Source organism: Moschus berezovskii, chromosome 21 (genome assembly GCF_049115385.1).
Source record: "Moschus berezovskii isolate FMDL1 chromosome 21, NW_MosBer_1.0, whole genome shotgun sequence".
Lineage (NCBI taxonomy): Eukaryota > Metazoa > Chordata > Mammalia > Artiodactyla > Moschidae > Moschus > Moschus berezovskii.
The window spans coordinates 45,815,530-45,835,533 of NC_142480.1; the positions used below are offsets into that span (position 1 = coordinate 45,815,530).

General features: G+C 44.5%; 1 protein-coding gene across 5 annotated transcripts in view; it reads left to right on the forward strand.

Moving 5' to 3' along the window:
- The window catches only part of LOC129550338 (ADAMTS-like protein 3), a 408,047-nt gene that overhangs the window by 370,800 nt on the left and 17,243 nt on the right, over positions 1-20,004 (forward strand). For 4 of the 5 annotated variants that reach the window (XM_055417913.2, XM_088829596.1, XM_088829595.1 and 1 more), the window contains 3 exons: positions 2,058-2,241; positions 4,652-4,856; positions 11,833-11,933. In XM_055417913.2, the coding sequence (XP_055273888.2) occupies positions 2,058-2,241; positions 4,652-4,856; positions 11,833-11,933 (490 nt within the window). Of the gene's footprint in view, positions 1-2,057; positions 2,242-4,651; positions 4,857-11,832; positions 11,934-20,004 lie in introns of those variants that run through there. The other variant, XM_088829597.1, reaches the window with a different exon arrangement.

Genomic DNA, 20,004 nt, shown 5'->3' on the forward strand with positions numbered 1-20,004 from the left:
AAGGCTTTCTTCTCTCTCCTTGCTATTCTTTGGAACTCTGCACTCACATGGGTATATCTTTGCTTTTCTCCTTTGAATTTACCTTCTTTTCTCAGCTATTTGTAAGGCCTCCTCAGACAACCATTTTGCATTTTTGCATTTCTTCTTTTGGGGATGGTCTTGCTCACTGCCTTTCTTGTACAGTGTCACGAACCTCAGTCCATAATTCTTCAGGCACTCTGTCTATCAGATCTAATCCCTTGAATCTATTTGTCACTTCCACTGTATAATCATAAGGGATGTGATTTAGGTCATACCTGAATGGTCAGGTATGGTCTTCCATTCAGAAGGTAGTGGTTTTCCCTGCCTTCTTTAATTGAAGTCTGAGTTTGGTAATAATAAGTTCATGATCTGAGCCACAGTAAACTCCCAGTCTTGTTTTTGCTGACTGTATAGAGCTTCTTCATCTTTGGCTGCAAAGAATGTGATCACTCTGATTTTGGTATTGACCATGTGATGATGTCCATGTGTGGAGTCTCCTCTTGTGTTGTTGGAAGAGGGTGTTTGCTATGACCAGTGTGTTCTCTTGGCAACATTCTGTTAGCCTTTAACCTGCTTCATAGACAAGAGGAAGCTTTGCGAGTGATGAAATGTATATACCTTGCTCTGGATCATGGTTACCTAAGTACATACAATTGTGAAAACTCATAGAACTGCATGTTTGACATATGAGCATTTTTTCATATATGAATTATACCTCAATAAAAAGCCGTGTATTTTTTTAAAAGAAATGCATATATGTCTTGCCTTGAACTGTCTTGCCTTTATGAAATGTGACATAGAGTTAGGTATAGCATCAGACACACTGGGTTCCAGTCCAGCTGCAGGACCTTGGAAAAGTCACACAGCTTCTTTCCATTTCTACTTCTGCAAGTAAAAATAATCGAAATCACAAGATGGCTATGAGAATTAAATGGAAAATTGATGTTAAAGTGTTTAACTCAGTACCTGTCTCCTGGAAACTTCTCAATAAACTTAGCTATTTCTAAGAAATGTTTTAAATAAACTGTAGGGCAGCTAAAAATGTGTACTGTTCTGATATGCAATTTAGGACAAAATTCCGAAATCAAAAGGAAGCACCGGAAAACAGTTAAGCTAAAGGCATAGGTGTACTTGGTGGAGCAGCCTGTGGACACAGCTGGTAGCTATTACTCACTTGTGATTATTACAAGAAAATCTGGCACTTTCTGTGATCATACGCAAATCTGTCATCGTCATGTCCTACTTCATCTTTTTATCCAGTGTCAAAAGGGAAAGGAAAGGCTGCTTGGAACAAGGACTAAAAGGCAAACAAGCCATGATTATTGGAGGTGGTCAGCTTCAGCTTTTTTGAAGGAAACTCCCATTTTCACCTTTCCAGAGGTGAAAGGACTCAGGACTCATCTGAAGTTTAGATTAAGAATTAGTGGAGAAGTAAGAATGGAACTGAACCTGTCTGCTTAATCCCTGCTCCCCGCTAAATCATCTTTCATCTCTCAGTCTGATCCACTTTTGAGAAAGAGAATCCATTAGGGCATCCCATGGAGGGACCCTCCTCTCTTGTCCTCTTGGCTCTGCTTGGAGAGTCTCGAGAACCCGGCCCACTGCACAGAGTTTCTCCTCCTTCTCTGGGACTTTTCTGGCAGACCTAGCTGGCCTGAGACAGCCCCTTTCCCAGGCTGTATGTCTTGCCTTGAACTGTCAAGGGGCCTTTGTGAAATGTGAGGTAGTATTTTGAAAGAGTTAGATTTGGCATCAGACACACTGGGTTCCAGTCCAGCTGCAGGACCAAGGGCTCCATCCTGGCTATAATAACCGCCCCCTCCCCTGCCCCAGTTATGACATTGAGCTAGTCAAGGGAAAATGAGATTTAAAGGACCCCTTTACCCCATCTGATGGCAGATTCTCTGGTGCTGCTCAGAGAGCCTGGCGGGCAGCTAACCAGAAAGCAGCTCGTGGTGGTCTTTGGCCAGGTTGTCTCTAGCCCATCATCCCTTTTGCTCCAGCGGCCATCTGTGACATTCCTTTTCTTTCTGCAGAGACTTTCTGGGAGCTTGGCAACTGGACTCCTTGTTCTGCCACGTGCGGCCACTTGGGAGCCCAAGTTCAGAGACCCCAGTGCCTGATGGCCAACGGGCAGGAAGTGAGCGAGGCCTTCTGTGACCAGCTCCGGAAGCCAAGGGCTGCGTTCCAGCCCTGTAACATCCAGGACTGCCCCCCAAGGTGTGTGCAGTCACTCTTCTCTCCTTGCTCCCAGGGTTTCACTTGTTTTAAAATGCACAGTAATTTGGACTGAATAACTCAACCACTAAGATTTGTTTTATGTGGACTATACTAGGTGCTCAGCTAAGTGGATCACTTCACTGTCACCTATCAAGTCAATATTATTCATTTTCTTTTTAAAAACATTTATTTTATTTATTTATTTATTTATTGGTTATGCTATGCCACATAACCAACCAGGGATTGAACCTGTGTTCCCTGCACCGGAAACTCAGAGTTGTTCCAGTGTTGTTCATTCTCTATTATACAGTTGGAAAAACTCCCCTAGGCCACACAGGTGTGAGGGCCAGAATTCAAATTGGGTTAGTCTGATTTCAGAGCTTCTGGTCTTAATTGCCACTCTCACCTGCTCCCTGCACTCACAATGGACCTTAAGAGCACAGGGGAACTGACTTCATGGGTTCACCTCAGAGATATGACAGTAGGCCAGCATCACAAGAGGCGCTCGTGAAAAGCACCATTCCTTAGACTCTACCCCACGGGTGGTGTTGTTATTCAGTCGTCTGTCATGTCTGACTCTGTGACCCCACAGACTGCAGCACGCCAGGCCTCCCTGCCCCTCACCATCTCTCAGAGTTTGCCCAAGTTCATGCTCATTGCATTGGTGATCCTGTCTAGCCGTCTCATCCTTGATGCCCTCTTCTTCTGCCCGACATCTTTCCCAGCATCAGGGACTTTTCCAATGAGTCATCTATTCCCCTCAAGTAACCAAAATGCTGGAGCTTCAGCATTAGTCCCTCCAGTGCATATTCAGGTTGATCTCCCTTAAGATTGACTAGTTTGATATCCTTGCTGTCCAGTGGACTTTCAGGAGTCTTCTCCAGCACCACAGTTCAAAGGTATCACTTCTTTGGGCTCTGCCTTCTTTGTGGTCCACCTCTCACAACTGTACATGCCCACTGGGAAGACCACAGTCTTGACTTATGGATCTTTGTTGGCAGAGTAATAACATCTCTCCTTTTCAACACACTGTCTACATTTCTCATCGCTTTCCTGGCAACAAGCAATCGTCTTCTGATTTCATGGCTACAGTCACCATCCACAGTGATTTTAGAGCCCAAGAAGAGGAAATCTGTCACTAATTCCACCTTTTCCCCTGCTATTTGCTGTGCAGTAACGCAGCCGGATGCCATGATCTTAGTTTATCTATGTAGTCTAAGCTGGCTCTTTCACTCGGCTCCTTCACCCTCATCAAGAGGCTCTTTAGTTCCTCTTCACTTTCTACCATTAGAGTGGTATCATCTGCATCCCCAGGGGTAAAACCATTAATAAGCTTTCGATATCATAGATGATACAAATCAATAGTTTTAAAAGTATCCAAAATCAAACTCATGATCTCCACCAAATCAATCTGCCCTTAGTTCATGTTCCAGATCACAATGACTACATCCTAAGCTACCCACCCCCTTTTCCTCTCACTTCCATCCATTCCTGTCAGTTTCCCACTGTTCCCAATGTCCTTGTCATTCCCTTAATGGCCATGTCAGGAGCCTCCTGAGTTTTGTCTCCTCTCTATAGAGTCCACTCTATAAGCAGAAACATCTTTTATTTATTTTTTATTGGAGGATAGTTGCTTTACGATGTGTTTCTACTGTACAGCAAAGTTAATCAGTCACATGTATACATACATCCCCTCTTTTTCAGATTTCCTTCCCATTTAGGTCACCACAGAATGCTAAGTAGAGTTCCCTGTGCAGTACAGCAGGTTTTCACTAGTTATCTGTTTTATACAAAGTAGTGTATATATGTCAGCCCCATTTCCCAGTTCATCTTCCCAGATGGCACTAGTGGTAAAGAATCTGCCTGCCGGTGAAGAAGCTGCAGGAGACAGGTTCGATCCCTGCGTTGGGAAGATCCTCTGGGGGAGGAGATAGCAACCCACTCCAGTATTCTTGCTTGGAAAATCCCATGGACAGAGGAGCCTGGTGGGCTACAGCCATGGGGTTGCAAGAATCAGACAAATCTGAGCGACCAAACAACTACAACAACAAGGAGCACACAGGTGCTGCCTCCCTTTTTCTTCCCTTTGGTTTCAATGAGTTGAAATTCACCTTTCCAAACTGTCCACCTAATTTTGCCCTAGCTCTGCTCTCTGAGGCCGCGCAGCTGATGGCTCTTACATCCCTGAGGACAACTTTATCCCACCCCCATGCTATTGTCTCTACATGGTGATTCTGTTGCTTCTGAGTGAAAGGAACTCTGAGAGTATGGCTAGGAGTTATTGCGCTGTGGCCCACTCCCAGAGACATGTGTCGGCCCTAAACAGTCATACTGCTAGGATGGGCTTTCTATTTGGAAGACAGTCCCCATCGGGATTGTCCTACTAAGCTCCTGTAGTTTCTGTTCTTAGGTGGCTCACGGGCACATGGTCAGAGTGCTCTGTGTCTTGTGGTGAAGGATTCCGCAGTCGGCAAGTGACATGTAAGCGCACAAGAGCCAACGGAACGGTGCAGGCATTGCCGCCAAGAGTGTGCGTCCCCAGAGACAGGCCTCTGGGGAGAAGACCCTGCTCCAGTCACCCCTGTGTTCAGGGGCTCGTTGAACAAGGGAACCAGGTAATGCTGAAAAATCCAGTGTTTTGAAATCATCCAGTCCCTGTGGTCAAACCCACACATCCAAAAAGGGTCTTCCCCTGGCAGTCCAGTGTTAGGACTTTGCCTTCTAATGCAAGGGATGTGGTTTCCATCCCTGGTAGGGGAACCAGGATCCCACATGCCATGAGGCCAAAACATAAAACAAGCAATATTGTAACAAAACCCCACCCATCAGGGCCCCTCCCCACAGGGGAGAGGAGAGCATGGACTCCTGCTGGACATTTAGGAAACTCATCTTCACAGGGAGCTGATCACACCACCCACCAGCTGGTTCAAGGGACTTAATATTCTATCCTAGACCTCCCGGTCATAATTAACACAGGCCATACTCAGATCAAAAGTTCCTCTCAGCCCTTCTGAAAATGTTCAGTATTGTCAGTGTGGGAGAATAGTATCCTCTTTCTGTATTTCTGCCCTGCAGTGCAGCCGTTGTTGCTCTTGAGAATGTGCTAATTCTTAGGTCATTACCTCCAAGTCCTACATGACTTCACACTTGTCTAACTGGAGAGGATGCAAAACAGAGGGAGAAACAACTTTCTGGAGAAATAAAGTTTGTTAAAACTATGAAGAGCCAAGGAGTTGGCAAAAACTATCCCCTCCCCCACCAACATGGAAGGGGGAATGTGGGGGAAGGGGGACATTCCCTGGGGACAGTCCAGTCTGTGAAGTTTCACCCAGTGGTGGAGGAGGGGCAGCTGGATCAGGGTGACGCCTCTTCTGATCTCCCAGGCTGCTCCAGACCATCGTCTGAGCTGACCAGGGTTCCTGAAAGCTGTGGAGGTCCTGGATTTGAATCCCATAGTCCACTTGACTGGGTCCCAAGGAGCTTGGCAAGGCTGCTTTTGTTTTGGTCAGTCATCCATGGTTTGCTCTGGGCCTACTTTACTTGTGCGGATTTTGCTGGGCAGCCCACAACAGCAATATTATAAACCATATTCTCCCAGCCACACCGCTCTTTTTCTTGCTGAGGCCAGAGGGAGTGGCTGGGGAGTGGGACTGCCCAGCTTGGTAGGAGTTTCCGGCGGTGTTGACCACACTCAGCAGGTAGTGGGTTCCCTCTGTGTCTTTGCTGCTGAGTTACGGGTGCCATGGGTGTCTCAGGTGCTGCTGGTGTCACGGGTGTCACTCTTGTCATGGCTGTCGCTGGTGTCTTGGGTGCCGCTGGTGTCACGGGTGTCGCTCTTGTCATGGGTATCACTGGTGTCTCGGATGCTGATGGTGTGTCGGGTGTCACCTGTGATGCAGATATCACTAGTGCCCCGGATGTGAGGCGTGAGGCAGGTGTGGCGGGTGTCGGGGGTGCCATGGGTGGAGGGAGTGGCCCTATGGTCACAACAGGAAGATGGGTAGGTGGGGGAGTGGTCGGGTCAGTGATCTCATCTAAATCGTGGGTTGTCTCTGGTATCCGAATGGTCTCCCTCAGGAATAGCCAGGTTGGTATGATGGTGGAAATTTCAGGGATTGGAGGCTGAGGTTTTTGGATGGTGCAGTTTTTCATGGCAAGGGAAGGCTTCACAGGGATGGACTGGACCCCACCCTGGGTCTATTCAAGCTCAGGCTTTCTGAGCTCTGGCTTTCGGCCCACCTAGAGCCCAGAAGCTTCTGCACTGTCACCTCTGAGTTCTCTTCACAGAGTGGCTGGAGTGGCTCCTTCTCATCCATCTTGACCATGGATGCTGCTGAAGATGGGGTAAAGTAGCTCTGGTTGTAGGGTTGAGGGTAAACATGCTTGCTATTAATGTTCTTATTTTATCGGAGAAGTCAATTTCACCCCACTCCAGTACTCTTGCCTGGAAAATCCCTTGGACGCAGGAGCCTGGTAGGCTACAGTCCATGGGGTCACAATGATCGAACACGACTGAGAGACTTCACTTTCACTTTTCACTTTCATGCATTGAAGAAGGAAATGGCAACCCACTCCAGTGTTCTTGCCTGGAGAATCCCAGGGACAGTGAAACCTGATGGGCTGCCATCTCCAGGGTTGCATGGTCAGACATAACTGAAGTGACTTAGCAGCAGCAGCAGAAGGCCAGAAGTCCAAAATCAAGGTGTTCTTAGGGTTCGTTTCACTTACTGGCTTGTACACAACCCCCTTCTGACACTGTTGTTCTTGCTGAGTCGCTAAGTCATGTCCGATTCTCTTGCAACCGCATGGACAGGACTGTAGCCTGGCAGGTTCCTCTGTCTCTGTCCTCACATAACCTCTTCTCTCAGGACACACCAAAAAGAGAGAGAGCTCTGAGTGTCTCTTCTACTTCCCACAAGGCCGCTTCCTATCAGACTAAGGCCCCGCACTTTGGCCTCAATAACCTCTAGCCTCCTTAGGACCCTATCTCTAAATATAGTCACATTGGTGGTTAGGACTTCACTGTATAAATTTTGAGGGATACAGTTTGGTCCGTAACATTCTGCATTTCCCCCCAAATTTATGTCCTGCTCATGTGCAGAATACACTCAGCCCATCTCAACATCCCCAGAATTCTGTTTTAAAAATTAATTTATTTTTTAATTAAAGGATAATTGCTTTCCAGAATTTTGTTATTTTCTATCAAACCTCAGCATGAATCAGCCATAGGTATACATATGTCCTCTCCATCTTAAACCTCTGTCCCATCTCCCTCTCCATCCCACCCCTCTGAGTTGATACAGAGCCCCTGTTTGAGTTCCCAGAGCCATACAGTAAATTCCCACTATCTACTTTACGTATGGTAATGTAAGTTTCCCTGTTACTCTCTCCATACATCTCACCCTCTCCTCCCCGTTCCCCATGTCCGTAAGTCTGTTCTCTATGTTTGTTTCTCCATTACTGTGCTGCAAATAAATTCTTTGGTACAATTTTTCTAGATTCCGTATATATGCTTAAGAATACGATATTTATCTTTCTCTTTCTGACTTACTTCACTCTGTATAATAGGCTCTAGGTTCATCCACCTCATTAGGACGGATGCAAATGTGTTCCTTTTATGGCTGAGTAATATTCCATTCTGTATATGAACCACAACTTCTTTATCCATTCTACTGTTGATGGACACCTAGGTTGCTTCAGTGTTCCAGCTGTTGTAAATAGCGTTGCAGTGAACATTGGGGTATATGTGTCTTTTTCAATTTTGTTTTCCTCAGGGTATATGCCTAGAAGTGGGATTGCTGGGTCATATGGTGGTTTTATTCCTAGTTTTTTAAGTAACTTCCATACTGTCCTCCATACTGGCTGTATCAATTTACATTCCCACCAACAGTGCACACCCTCTTTAGCATTTGTTGTTTGCACACGTTTTGATAATGGCCATTCTAACTGGTATGAGGTGATAGTCTCATTGTAGTTTTGATTTGCATTTCTCTAATAATAATCAAGATTGAGCATCTTTTCATGTGTTTGTTAGCCATCTGTATGTCTTCTTTAAAGAAATGTCTTGTGTAGGTCTTTTGCCCCACTTTTTGGTTGGGTTGTTTTTCTGGTATTGAGTTACATGAGCTGCTTGTATATTTTAGAAATTAATCCTTTGTCAGTTGTTTCATCTGCTATTATTTTCTCCCATTCTGAGGGTTGTCTTTTCACCTGGCTTACAGTTTCCTTTGCTGTGCAAAAGCTGTGAGGTTTAATCAGACCCACTTGTTTACTTTTGTTTTTATTTCCATTACTCTCGGAGGTGGGTCATAGAGGTTGTTGCTTTGATTTATGTCATCCAGTGTTCTGCCTATGCTTTTCTACAAGAGTTTTATCGTCTCTGACCTTACATTTAGGTCTTTAATCCATTTTGAGTTTATCTTTGTATATGGTGTTAGGACATGTTCTAATTTTGTTGTTTTACATCAACATCCTTGGAATTCTCTAACCTTTCAAACATCAATTCCAAGTCCAAAACCTCATTAAAATGTCACTTTGTCAGGTACGGATGAGAAGTGACACATAAAATTAACCCTTGCCAAACCCAAAAGGAAAAATACAACATATTGTTGAAACACATAACAGATATTTTATATAAGTAAAGGAACTCTTGAGTGCTATGAAGGAGCCCATTCTCTTAAATGAACCAGAACACGTACTTGCAATTCACACTGCCGTAGAATTCTTTTCTCAGAACCTCATATGATTTTGACATTCATATGGGAGAGTGAGTGAGGACAAGAGATTTTTAGAAAAACAGATCGATAGGAGGATAGAAAGACTTTCCTAATCTGATGTCGGAGTGTCCTGCAAAACTGTTGTAAGTAAAACAGTGCAGCATCAGTGTGAAACACACTTAAGTTGTGCAGTATAATAAAAGTACAGAAACAGACCCATTTAAAATGAGTTTAAAGTCCAAAAGAAGTTAGTCATAGAGGGAAGAAGAGTTTTTAAAAAATGAACACTATAAAACTACAGAAAGTTTTTTTTTAAGGACATTAAAGAATATGTTGATTACTCCATCGTGTCTGACTCTTTGTGACCCCATAGACTGTAGCCCACTAGGCTCCTGTACCCATGGCATCCTCCAGGCTTGAATACTGGAGTGGGTAGCCATTCTCCTCTCCAGGGAATCTTTTCAACCTGAGGATCGAACCCAGGTCTTTTGCATTGCAAGTAGATTGTTTAACGTCTGTGTCACCAGGGAAGCCCAAAGACTGTTAAAGAAGACCTAAATAAATGAAAAGGCATTGTATATTTATGGATCCAAAAACTTAATATTATTCACGTGACAGTAAATTGATCCACAGATTCAACACAGTCCCCATCAAAACCCCAGCTTCTTTGCAGAAATTGGCAAGCTGATCCTAAAATTCATATGGAAATATAAAGGACCCAGGATAGCCAAAGCAATCTAGAGAAAGAACAGTTGGAGGGCTTAGACATGTCAATTTCAAAACTTACTACAAGACAATAATAAGACAGTGCAGTACTAACATGGGCTTCCTTGGTGGCTCAGCAGTAAAGAACCCACCTGCTAATGCAGGAGACGCGGGTTTGATCCCATCTACTCACTCCTGTATTCTTGCCTGGGAAATCTCACGGACAGAGGAGTCTGGCAGGCTGCAGTCCACACTGTCCATGGGATCACAAAGAGTCGGATGTGACTTAGTGACTGAACAGCAGCATGGTGCTCACATAACATAGACACACAGATTGATGAAACTGAGTTGACAGTCTAGAGACAAATCCATGTGTCTATGTCAGTTGATTTTCTCCAAGAGTGACAATACCAAATCAATGAGGGAAGAACAACTTCTTCCTCATTGGTGACGGCCAACTGAATCTGCAAATGCAAATGAACTTGGACTCCTAGCATATAAGGTGTACAAAGCATTAACTCAAAATTTATCACAGACCTAAATTTAAGAGCTAGAGCAATAAAGCCCTTGGAAGGAACTCTGTAGCCATACATCTTCATGCTTTGGATTACATGTTTTCTTAGATATGACATGAAAAACAAGCTACAACAACAAAAATAGACAAGTGGGACTACATGAAAATTTAAAGCTTTGTCGCTACAAGGGATGTGATCAAGAAAGTGGCCAGCCCACAGAACGGGAGATAATATTTAAAAATCATATACATGAAAGGAAACTTGTTTCTACGCCTGTTTGTAAGTCCAACAAAATTAGCCTAGGTATCCAACAAACACAGTTGGCTATAGAGTACTGCACTATAATACGTTTATGATGCTTTTCACACAAGCAAACCCAAAATAAAACATTCCTCATCTTACATTACAGGACCTTGAAAAAGTACAGTAGTACTTTTACAATAGCTGACATACAGGGGCACATTTGCATCTTTGAAAGTTCTCAAGTTGAAGGTTCATATGTAGGGGACTTACTGTAAACTGTATACATTCAACAGTTACTTTTAGTCTGTGTGAATTATCTCAATAATGTAGTTGGAACATTATAAAAAACAAGTTTGTAAGAGAGAAAGTGGTCAACTAATATAAGAGGAATAAATAAAATGAGAGCCCAAACTCACCGCATATAACACAATAAATTCTGCCTTGATTAAAGTGCTTCAGTGTTGTCATTAAACTGAAATAGAACTACCAGGATGGGAAAGACCTTTTCAAGCATAAAACAAATGACAAAAAAAATTGATATGGGTTACTAGCACAGAAAAATTTAAGAGGTGAATGTTAATTTTTTTCCTGTAATTCAGCTCAGCCCTACACACAAAGCCTCCATTTTTGCTCTAAGCAGGAAAACCCAAACTTGGCTGTAGCTTATGCTTTTAAGCACAGTGATTTCTGAACCTTAACCTGGTCAATTAGGAACTGGCCCTGTGCTTTTCACTCCTTCTCCCCAGGGGTGGTCTCAGTTTCTGAGGAGGAAAAGAGGATGAAAGGAAACTTAGGTAGCTGTTTGGCTCTGAAGGAGGGCAGTCTTATCCTTATAGCTGGGCTTCCCTCCTCCCTACCTTCTCTGAATATTCGCTGGAAGGACCAATGCTGAAGCTGAAGCTCCAATACATTGCCCACTAATGGAAGTAGCTGATTCATTGGAAAAGACACTGATACTGGAAAAGATTGAGTGCAGGAGGAGAAGGGGCAACAGAGGATGAGACGGTTGGATGGCATCACCAACTCAGTGGACAAGAGTTTGAGCAAACTCTGGGAGATGAAGTACAGGGAAGTCTGGCCTGCTGCAGTTCACAAAGAATAGGAAACAATTGAGCAACTGAACAACAACTTTCCTTTGGCCAGCTAACCCCCTGTAGCTGGTCTCAGGCAATGCTGTCACAGCACATGGTTTTGGTACCCCAGCACACATGAGCTCACAAGGTTGTTTTCTTTTAATTTTTTAAGATCAGTCTTTATTTAATTTTGCTATGCTTGACCGCATGTGGGATCTTAGTTCCCCACCCAGGGATCGAACCTGTGCCCCCTGCGTTGGGAACACAGAGTCTTAACCAGTAGACTGACAGGGAAGTTTCTCACAAGGTTGTTTATACTGCACTGTGCTTTCGTTTCAGTGTCCTGGACGTTGCCTGGGTCGCATTGTGAGGATGCAGCGGCATCACATAATTTGTCAGCACCCCAACAGTTCTGAGTCCGGCTGTGATGACACAAAGAGGTACTGGCAACACCCTAGGGCAGCACACAACCTCTCCCACCTCAGATAAGCACTAGGATGTCTGAAAATGGCACCACCCCTCCAGCAAACCACCTCTCATAATGCACAGTTCCTACTCAATTATGATTTCTTATGGTGCCATCCTCAGTGGTGTATGTTATGCTGTTGCTGTTCCATCACTAAGGCGTGTCTGACTCTATGCAACCCTATGGACTGCAGCATGCAGTCTGTAAGGAAGCCCTGTCCTTCAGATCTCTCAAAGTTTGCTCAAATTCATGTCCATTGAGTCGGTGATTCTTTCTAACCATCTCATCACCTTGATTTCCTTTAGGATTGATTGGTTTGATCTTGCTATCTAAGGGACTCTAAAGAGTCTTCTCTTGAAAGCATCACAGTTTGAAAGCATCAGTTCTTTGATGCTCAGCCTTCCTTATGGTCCAGTTCTCACATCCGTACGTGACTACTGGAAAAACCATAGTTTTGACTATATGGACTTTTGTTGGCAAGGTGATGTTTCCACTTCTTAATATGCTGTCTAGGTTTGTCATAGCTTTCCTTCAAAGGAGAAAGCATCTTTTAATTTCATGGCTGAAGTCATCATCCACAGTGATTTGGGAGCCAGAGAAAATAAAATCTGTCACTGCTTCCACTTTTTCCCTTTCTATTTGGCATGAAGAGACTGGCCGCCATGATCTTATTAGGCTTTTAAATGTTGAGTTTCAAGCCAGCTTTTTCACTCTGCTCTCTCATCGTTATCAGGAGGCTCTTCAGTTTCTCTTCACTTTCTGCCATTAGAGTGGAGTGGTATCATCTGCATATCTGAGGTTGTTGATATGTCTCCCAGCAATGTTGATTCCAGCTTGGCATTTTGGATGATGGACTCTATGTATAAGTTAAAGAAGCAGGGTGACAATATGCATCCTTGACGTCCTCCTTTCCCAATTTGGAACCAGTCCGTTGTTCCATGTCCTGTTCTGTTACTTCTTGACTCACATCCAGGCTTCTCAGGAGACAGGTAAGGTGGCCTGGTATTCCCTTCTGTTTTTGGAATTTTCCACTGGCTGTTGTGATCCACATGATCCACACAATCAAAGGCTTTAGCATGAAGCAAAGAAGAAGTAGAAGTGTTAGTCACTCGGTCACGTGCAACTCTTTGCCACCCCATGGTCTGTAGCTTGCCAGGCTCCTCTGCCTGTGGGGTTTTCCAGCAAGACTACTGGAGTGGGTTGCCATTTCCTTCTCCAGGGAATCTTCCTGACCCTGGGATCGAACCCGGGTCTCTTGCATTGCAGGCACATTCTTTACCATTGGAGCTACCAGGGAAGCAAAAGTAGTTTTTCTGGAATTCTCTTGGTTTCTCTATGATCCAGCGAATGTTGGCAATTAGATCTCTGGTTCCTCTGCCTCTTTGAAACCCAGCCTGTACATCTGGAAGTTCTCAGTTCACAGACTGCTAAAGACTAGCTTGAAGCATTTTGAGCATAACCTTCCTAGCATGTGAAATGAGCACAATTGTACAATAGTTTAAACATTCTTTGGCATTGCCCTTCTTTGGGATTGGAATGAAAAGTGACCCTTTGCCGTTCCGTGGCCACTGCTGAGTTTTCCAAATTCGTCAGTTCTCTTTAATTTACAGATTCAATCTGGATCCTAGTGTTTTCAATTATTCTAAATTTATGCCTTTGTTTAGAAGCTGTTTGATTAGGACGTTGGGACAGTGGGTTGGAAGAAATAAAGTAAACTTTTATCTTGTTGAGGGGTTTACACAAGAATAATGCTTCTGTCTTATATAAAAGTCTAAACTGGTAGATGGTTTAGAGGGTAGAAGAGCTCTGCTCCCTGGGATCACTCAGAGACACAGATGCCTTCCATCTGGTGGTTCCACCACCCTAGAGGACGTGCTCCAGCCAGAGAAAGTGAGCAGAGAGCCGAGAGGGCCACCAATGGAATCTGGAGTTCTGCCACTCTCTTCTTGGTGTAACTTTGAACTTTCTGAGCTCCTAATCTTCACAATGGGCTATTACTGTCCATATCAAATTATGGTTGGGAAGTTGTTTTTTCACTGAAGTGTAGTTCATTGACACAAGTGTGTGTTAATTTCTGCTCTACAGCCAAGTGATTTAGTTATACTTATATACACATTCTTTTTTAATATTCTTCTCCATTATAGTTTGTCATAGGATATTGAATGTAGTTCTCTGTGCTACACATTAGGAACTTGTTTATCCTGTATGTAAAAGCTTACGTCTGCTAACACCAGCCTCCCACTCAGTCCCTCCCACAACCCCCTCTCCCTTGGCAACCACCAGTCTGTTCTGTCAGTGATTCTGTTTCTGTTTCATATGTAGGTTCATTTGTGTCATTGCTTAGATTCCACTCATAAGTGATATGACATGGTATTTGTCTTTCTTTTTCTGCCTTATTTTATTGAGTATGATAATGTCTGGTTGCATCCATGTTGGTGCAGATGGCATTATTCCATCCTTTTTAGTGGCTGAGTAGTACTCCATTGTATATATGTAGTACATCTTCATCCAGTCCTCTGTCGATGGACACGTAGGTGGTTTCCATGTCTTGACTGTATGAATAGTGATGCTTTGAACATCGGGGTGTTTGTAGCCTTTTGATTTTTAGTTTGTCCAGTATATACCCTGGAGTAGGATTGCTGGATCATATGGTAACTCTTGTTAGTTTTCTGAGGAACCTCCATACTGTTTTACACAGTGGCTGTAGTACCTGCGTACATTTGCACTAGCAGGGTAGGAGGGTTCCCTTTTCTCCACACCCTCTCTAGCATTTATTAGTAGACTCTTTAATGATGATCATTCTGACAGGTATGAGGTAATTCCTCACTGTAATTTTGATTTGCATTTCTCTAGTAATTAGGGACGTTGAGTACCTTTTCCTGTGTTTATTGGCCATCTGTATTGCTTTTTTGGAGAAATGTCTATTTAGGTCTTCTGCCTAATTTTGGATAGGTTTTTTATGTTGTAGTTGAGTTGTATGAGCTCTTTGTATCTTGAAATTTAAGCCCTATTGCTTGCATCATTTGCAAACATTTTCTCCCATTCTGTAGACTGTCTTGTGTCTGGGAGGTTTTGATTAACTGGTTTAGTGTGAAGCACTCAGCAGCCTGAGTCATAGCAGATGCTCACTCTATGGCTCTTCCTTCCTCCTCCACATCGTGAGTTGCTGGGGAAAATGAGATGACCCTGACCATTGGCTCAGTTTCCATTGAGCCTTCACTCAGTTTTGTCGATGTAGTGTCAGCTGCATTTCCTATTCCCAACACAATTCCATCCAGAACCATTCTCCTCGAATGGAAAATGTTCAGAACAGCCGCCCTGATTCTCAACAGAAAACCTAGTTTCCAATTTTGTTCAGAAGATAGAGACCACACACTGACTGATATGTATCATCCCAGGTGTTTTACTATGCACGCTCAAAGATATATTTATATTACAAACACACGTGGTTTGTGCTTTCTTTATAATAAACCAGACATATTTTTTTATGAAACTTGTTTTTTTTCCTACTGATCAACATGTTATTGACTTTTTCCCCAGTTGAGTACATAAGGGTCACTTCATTCTTTTGAATTGTTGTATTTACTATTACTTCATTCTTGTCCATTGCTGATGGACATTTAAATGTTTCCATTTTTTGCTATTGCAAACAAATGCTGCAGTAAACATCCTGAAATATATATCTTTATCCCTAAAGGGTAATACTCTTATAGGATAGATTTTAGATATGGACTTAAATTGACAGACATGCTTATCTGGATACTGCTAAATTACCATCAAAATGTCTCTACCAACAGTATATGAGAGTCTCCCTTTTTACCAACTTTATATAGATTTCCAATGTTTTAAAAATTTTGCCAATCTGTTGGATGAAAATTTATATCTTAATGTAATTTGTACTTTTCTGTTTTGTATGACTTTTGGCTCTTTGTGTTTTTTCCCTAACTGATCAACTTCCTTCCTTCTTTACCACCAATCTGTTTGGCCAAGCCATCCTACTAATCTCCCTCCATCCACCCATGATCCTTTCTAACCCAGGCTCCATACTACAGCCAATCGATTCCATAATGCAAATCTGATTTTACCATCACCACACCCATCTCCCTGCTAGATTAACAACACTTTAGAGGCTTCACTTGCTCTTAGGACAAAGGTTGACAAAATTGACTATGTGGCCTGTAAACATGGCACAGTCAAGACCCACCTCCCTCCACAGCCTCATCCAGGTCCTCACTCTGTCTCACTCTTTGTGTTCCAGTCACACTGTCCTTCTTTCAGTTCCTTGAGTATTCCATTCACTTTCCAACTACTTTTTGGCAGCCAAAACAGGAAGCGAAAAAATATTCATGATAATAGAGAGGACAACAAGGCGTGGAAAGATCTACCAAGAGGGTATCCGATTAAGTAGGGTTTTGGAGAAAGAGATATGGAAAAGAACTGAAAGGGGAGACATTTTTAAAAGAAATAATAGAAGAAAAATTCCTTGACCCAAGGAGGAAAAAAAAAAGTCAAATTGCCTTTTATTTTCTCTATTGTTTCTGCTTCATCCAAGGTTGGCCATTCAGCTTTAATCCTAGTGCTTTTCTTTCATGCTGTTACTTTTCCCCAAATATCTGGTGGTTTATGGAAGCGAGACTAGGTTAGTTTAGAGAGCTTCTGTGGGTGGGTTTCTTTGCAGTTTACTGGCCTCACTGTCCCCCACAGGCCTCTTCTGCTGAGTGGGTGGGCTCGCTGAAGGTAGGTGAGGCATTAAATCTCACTTTACAATGCAGTGGGTAGGCTGGAGACACCCAGTTGCCATAGTAGGGCCTCAGTAAATATTAGAGTGTGTTTAATAGGGAGTAACATTATTCGTCTGAGTTAAATTCACCCATTCCAGTCCATTTTAATTCACTGATTCCTAGAATGTCAACGTTCACTCTTGCCATCTCCTGTTTGACCACTTCCAATTTGCCTTGATTCATGGACCTAACATTCCAGGTTCCTATGCAATACTGCTCTTTACAGCACCGGACCTTGCTTCTATCACTGGTCACATCCACAACTGGGTACTGGTTTTGCTTTTGCTCCATCCCTTTATTCCTTCTATAGTTATTTCTCCACTGAGCTCCAGTAGCATACTGGGCACCTACTGACCTGGGGAATTCCTCATTCAGTATCCTATCATTTTGCCCTTTGTTACTGTTCATGGGGTTCTCAAGGCAAGTATACTGAAGTGGTTTGCCATTCCCTTCTCCAGTGGACCACATTTGGCTGTGGTCCATGTGATCAGATTGGCTAGTTTCCTGTGATTATGATATCAGTCTGTCCGCCCTCAGGTGCCCCCTAGCAATACCTACCGTCTTATTTGGGTTTCTCTTACCTTGGTCGTGGAAAATCTCTTCACAGCCGCACCAGCAAAGTGCAGCCGCTGTACCTTACCTTGGGTGAGGGGTATCTCCTCGAGGCCGCCCCTCCTGACCTTGAACGCGGAGTAGCTCCTCTCGGCCCTCCTGCGCCCGCGCAGCCACCGCCTGTTGGACGTGGGGTAGCTCCTCTCGGCCGCCGGCCCTGGCCTCAGGCGTGGGGTAGCTCCTCAGGGCCGCACCTCTTTGTGTGGTTCGTTGCGCCGGGGCCGGCGTCTCTCGCGTCGCGTCTGCGCCGCCGGGGCCGGCGTCTCTCGCGTCGCGTCTGCGCCGCCGGGGCCGGCGTCTCTCGCGTCGCGTCTGCGCCGCCGGGGCCGGCGTCTCTCGCGTCGCGTCTGCGCCGCCGGGGCCGGCGTCTCTCGCGTCGCGTCTGCGCCGCCGGGGCCGGCGTCTCTCGCGTCGCGTCTGCGCCGCCGGGGCCGGCGTCTCTCGCGTCGCGTCTGCGCCGCCGGGGCCGGCGTCTCTCGCGTCGCGTCTGCGCCGCCGGGGCCGGCGTCTCTCGCGTCGCGTCTGCGCCGCCGGGGCCGGCGTCTCTCGCGTCGCGTCTGAGACGCCGGCCCGGCTGCACTCAATATGCCAGCAGATTTGGAAAACTCAGCAGTGGCCACAGGACTGGAAGAGGTCAGTCTTCATTCCAATCCCAAAGAAAGGCAATGCCAAAGAATGCTCAAACTACCGCACAATTGCACTCATCTCACACGCTAGTAAAGTCATGCTCAAAATTCTCCAAGCCAGGCTTCAGCAGTATATAAACCGTGAACTCCCAGATGTTCAAGCAGGTTTTAGAAAAGGCAGAGGCACCAGAGATCAAATTGCCAACATCCTCTGGATCATGGAGAACGCAAGAGAGTTTCAGAAAAACATCTATTTCTGCTTTATTGACTATGCCAAAGCCTTTGACTGTGTCGATCACAATAAACTGTGGAACATTCTGAAAGAGATGGGAATCCCAGACCACCTGACCTGCCTCTTGAGAAACCTGTATGCAGGTCAGGAAGCAACTGTTAGAACTGGACATGGAACAACAGACTGGTTCCAAATAGGAAAAGGTGTACGTCAAGGTTGTATATTGTCACCTTGCTTATTTAACTTATATGCAGAGTACATCATGAGGAACGCTGGGCTGGAAGAAGCACAAGCTGGAATCAAGATTGCCGGGAGAAATATCAATAACCTCAGATATGCAGATGACACTACCCTTATGGCAGAAAGTGAAGAGGAACTCAAAAGCCTCTTGATGAAAGTGAAAGAGGAGAGTGAAAAGGTTGGCTTGAAGCTCAACATTCAGAAAACAAAGATCATGGCATCTGGTCCCATCACTTCATGGGAAATAGATGGAAAAACAGTGGAAACAGTGTCAGACTTTGTTTTTGGGGGCTGCAAAATCACTGCAGATGCTGATTGCAGCCATGAAATTAAAAGACGCTTGCTCCTTGGAAGGAAAATTATGACCAACCTTGATAGTATATTAAAAAGCAGAGACATTACTTTGCCAACCAAGGTCCGTCTAGTCAAGGCTATGGTTTTTCCCGTGGTCATGTATGGATGTGAGAGTTGGACTGTGAAGAAGGCTGACCGCCGAAGAATCGATGCTTTTGAACTGTGGTGTTGGAGAAGACTCTTGAGAGTCCCTTATACTGCAAGGAGATCCAACCAGTCCATTCTAGAGGAGATCAATCCTGGATGTTCATTGGAGGGACTGATGCTAAAGCTGAAACTGCAATACTTTGGCCACCTCATGCGACGAGTTGACTCACTGGAAAAGACTCTGATGCTGGGAAAGGTTGGTGGCGGGAGGAGAAGGGGACGACGGAGAATGAGATGGCTGGATGGCATCACCGACTCTGTGGACATGAGTTTGAGTGAACTCCGGGAGTTGTTGATGGACAGGGAGGCCTGGCGTGCTGTGATTCATGGGGTCGCGGAGAGTCGGACACGACTGAGCGACTGAACTGAACTGAACATTATTCGTGGCCATGGGTAGAGAATCAGTGGTGAGCGTGGTGTCTGCTAGCCTCTTTTATTGACCCCGGGAAGAGTTTGAGAGGTGTGGCTTCCATTGTGGAAAGAGTTTTAAAGGGAGTGAGAATTATCAGGGTAGAACTAGCTCACATATAGGTGAGAAGACAACACAGGGATCTGAGGAAATGCTTGAGGACCGAGAGAGTTTGTTCCCCAGAGCAGTCATTCCTAACCTCAGCCACAAGTCAGAATTCCCTGGGAAGTTTCTTTAAAATAAAGACTATTGGGCTTTCAATTGGGACTTAATGAATTAGAATCTTTGGAAGGGAATGGAAGCTAACAATCTACATCTCTTTTGTCTTTTTTTTTTTTTTAATTCTTTCTGAATCTACATCTTCTTTAAGCTGCCACATACTTCTGATAATAAGGCAGACTTGAAATCTGTTGCCCTACAGAATCAGTAGTTCCAACTGGTTGATGATGAAAGGTTATTTGAGGCAGGAACAGAGCTGGATTGAAGAGGGATGAGAAATTGAGAAAGACTAGAAACAGGGTTACTTTGTGATTTCTGCTGCCATTTCTACTTTCATGTTTTGCATAGAAAGACATATGAGCTCCACTGTGTGCTCAGTGTTGGAACACAGACTATGAGCCCCCCAGCTCAGGCATCACCATCTG